The sequence below is a fragment of the Phaseolus vulgaris genome, chromosome 6 (assembly GCF_000499845.2).
Source record: "Phaseolus vulgaris cultivar G19833 chromosome 6, P. vulgaris v2.0, whole genome shotgun sequence".
NCBI lineage: Eukaryota > Viridiplantae > Streptophyta > Magnoliopsida > Fabales > Fabaceae > Phaseolus > Phaseolus vulgaris.
Window position 1 is genome coordinate 6,803,146 of NC_023754.2, and position 2,852 is coordinate 6,805,997.

Sequence of the window (2,852 nt, forward strand, 5' to 3'; positions counted from 1 at the left end):
TATAATTTACAACAAATCCTAAGGAGTCTATATGATATAATGCAAAGAAACATTTAGCATGATTAGCATATAACTTCTCCTTCCTAAGAGTTTCTAAGACTTGCCTAACATGTGACTCATGATCTTCTAAAGACAAGCTAATTATAAGGATATCATCAAAATAAACTACAACAAATTTGCCAATGAATGCTCTTAAAACATGATGCACGCGTCACATGAAGGTACTAGGAGCATTAGTCAAGCCAAAAGGCATGACTAACCACTCATATAAGCCAAATTTGGTCTTAAAATTGGTTTTCCATTCATCACCTTGTTTAATACGAATTTGATTGTAACCACTCTTAAGATCAATTTTGGAAAATATTTTAGACCCAAACAATTCATCAAACAAGTCGTTTAACCTAGGGATGGGATGCTTATACTTGATGGTAATGTTATTTATAGCGCGACAATCCGTACACATCCTCCATGTCCCATCTTTTTTAGGGACAAGTATGACAGGCATAGCACATGGGCTCATGCCATCTTGTACCCACCTCTTAGCAATTAAACCCTCAACTTGTTCTTGAATCTCTTTAGCCTCTTTGGGATTGGTCCTATATGCTGGACGATTTGGTAAAGAAACCCCGCGCATGAAGTCAATTTGATGTTCAGTCCCTCTTAGAGGTGGTAAGCCTTTAGGAGGATCTTGAAACACGTCTTCATATTCCTTTACCAAGTTATTCAAACACGTGGGACTATCCTTAGCCAACTCACAATCAATAATCCTAGGAATAGCTAAAAAAATAGGCTTTTGAGCAACTATTACCTTTTTGATTTGTTGTGTGGACTTGAGAAGGCTTCTCTTGAAACTTTTTTTTTATCATTTTCTCTCTCTTTTCTCTCACTTTAACTTGGTCCTCATGGACTTCCTTTGGAGAGAGAGACTTAAGTATGACCTTGTGTCCATGGAAGTTAAAAGAAATTTTGTTGGTAAAGCCATCATGAAAAACTTTTCTATCAAATTGCCATGGCCTACCTAAAAGAATATGTGTGACTTCCATTGGTACAACATCACACAAGACCTCATCTTTATATTTACCAATAGAAAATGCAATGAGGACTTGCTTGTTAACAATAATCTCACCTACCTCACTTAACCATTGTAATTTATAGGGCTTGGCATGATAGATGGTAGACAATCCAAGCTTATCTACCACTCTTGTGCTTGCCACGTTAGCACAACTTTCCCCATCCACAATTAAAGAGCATAACCTGTCATTAATAAGACATCTTGTATGAAAAATATTTTCTCTTTGACTTTCATCAAAGGGTTTCAAAACTTGTCCAAGCATTCGTCTTATCACTAATAGGTCACCTACATGTGGACTTTCACTCTCATGCTCACTTGGGGATCTAGAAGGTGAGGAACGTCTAGAGTTTTCGGACTCATGCTCACTAACCACTACCCCATCATGCATATACATATTTCCTTTAGAAGGGCAATTAGAAGCAATATGTCCATAGCCTAAGCATTTAAAACATTTCTTACTAGACGATTTAGTTGGTGATTTAGGCGTGGGAATGGAAGTAGAAGGCTTAGAATCTCTTGGTTTGAAAGTAGAATCTTTAGAAGGAAACTTTGAAAAAGATTTATTTTTGTTTTTCCAAGAAGAGTGGTAGTAGCCATCATTAGAAGAATTTTTGAAAGCATTTTTCCTTGCAATTTGAGATTCAACTTTGCTAGCAAGGTGAACTAAAGTTTGTAAAGAAGAATATTCTTGAAGCTCTACCACATCTTGAATGTCCCTTCTAAGACCACTAACAAATCTAGCCATCTTAGCATCTTCACTCTCATTCATATTAACTTTAACTAAAAGCGTGTCGAGTTCTTTAAAATAATTATCCACACTTAGCGTGCCTTGATGAAACCTTTGGAGTTTCAACAATAGGTCTTTCCTAAAGTGTGGAGGAACAAATCTATCTCGCAAGCAAGCTTTTAAATCGTTCCAAGAGACCACAGACGACCTCTTGTTTAGCCCAATGTCCATGAGAGTGTGATGCCACCATTGCATGGCATACTCTAAGAATTCTAAAGATGTTAGTCTAACCCTTTGATCATCTAAGACCCCATGTACATGAAAGATTTGCTCAACCTTAGCTTCCCTCCCTAAGTACACATTAAGATCTCCCTCACCACTAAAACTAGGCAATTTTACACAAGGTAAATAAGGCGTAGCCATATGTTGGCGCCTTCCTTCATGAGCATGGTGCCTCCTCCGTTCGGTGCCTTCATGATATCCATGAGAGTTGTGAGAAGTCCTTGAAGAATTTCTATGATGTTGTCTTCTCTCTCAGTTTTGATGATTTTCTTCATGGGCCAGCTCTAAGCTTTGGAGCCTTGCCTCCATTTGTCTCATCATGTCAAGATATTGTGCATTTGATTGTCTAGCATTCTTTAAATCTTCAATGAGAGCTGCCTTTTGAGGTGAGTAAGGTTTGGAGGAGTCTCCACTAGAAAAATTATCCATGATAATAAAAAGCACAAAAACAGAAACAAACAATTAAAAAAGCTTGTTAGCAAAAATAAAGCAAAGGAAAGCTTGCTGTAAAAGGCCAAAAGAATGTACTCAAACCACTCCAAGAAATTGTTCTTTCCTTAACCAAGCCTCTCTTGTGGGTTGGATGAGCTTCAAGTGAAATATGCCAAAGCAAACCACACTCACTTAAGAACAATTCACCACAAAACTTAGAAGAAACAAAAAGACAAGCAAGAAAAGGTATAAGCAAGAAAAGCTAAACCAAAACAGAATGCAATATATGACAAAACGTGGAGAGAATACGAAATAAAAGACAAGCAAGAAAATTAAGGC

General features: G+C 37.2%; 1 protein-coding gene across 1 annotated transcript; it reads right to left on the bottom strand.

Annotated features, from left to right (window-relative positions):
• Positions 1-211: 211 nt before the first annotated feature.
• LOC137833289 (uncharacterized) lies at positions 212-2,222 on the bottom strand. Its single transcript, XM_068641649.1, has 2 exons — positions 1,082-2,222; positions 212-777 (listed from the first exon to the last, which is right to left on the bottom strand). Exons 1-2 carry the CDS (start codon positions 2,220-2,222, stop codon positions 212-214), a joined length of 1,707 nt encoding a protein of 568 aa, XP_068497750.1.
• Positions 2,223-2,852: the final 630 nt, after the last annotated feature.

What these genes read in the sequence shown, in the direction of transcription:
- LOC137833289 (XM_068641649.1), bottom strand. Translation starts at nt 2,222, where the DNA reads ATGGCTACGCCTTATTTACCTTGTGTAAAATTGCCTAGTTTTAGTGGT. An exon ending in CCTCATTGCATTTTCTATTG is followed by an intron (nt 778 to 1,081) that starts GTAAATATAAAG and finishes CTATTTTTTTAG; the next exon opens with CTATTCCTAGGATTATTGAT.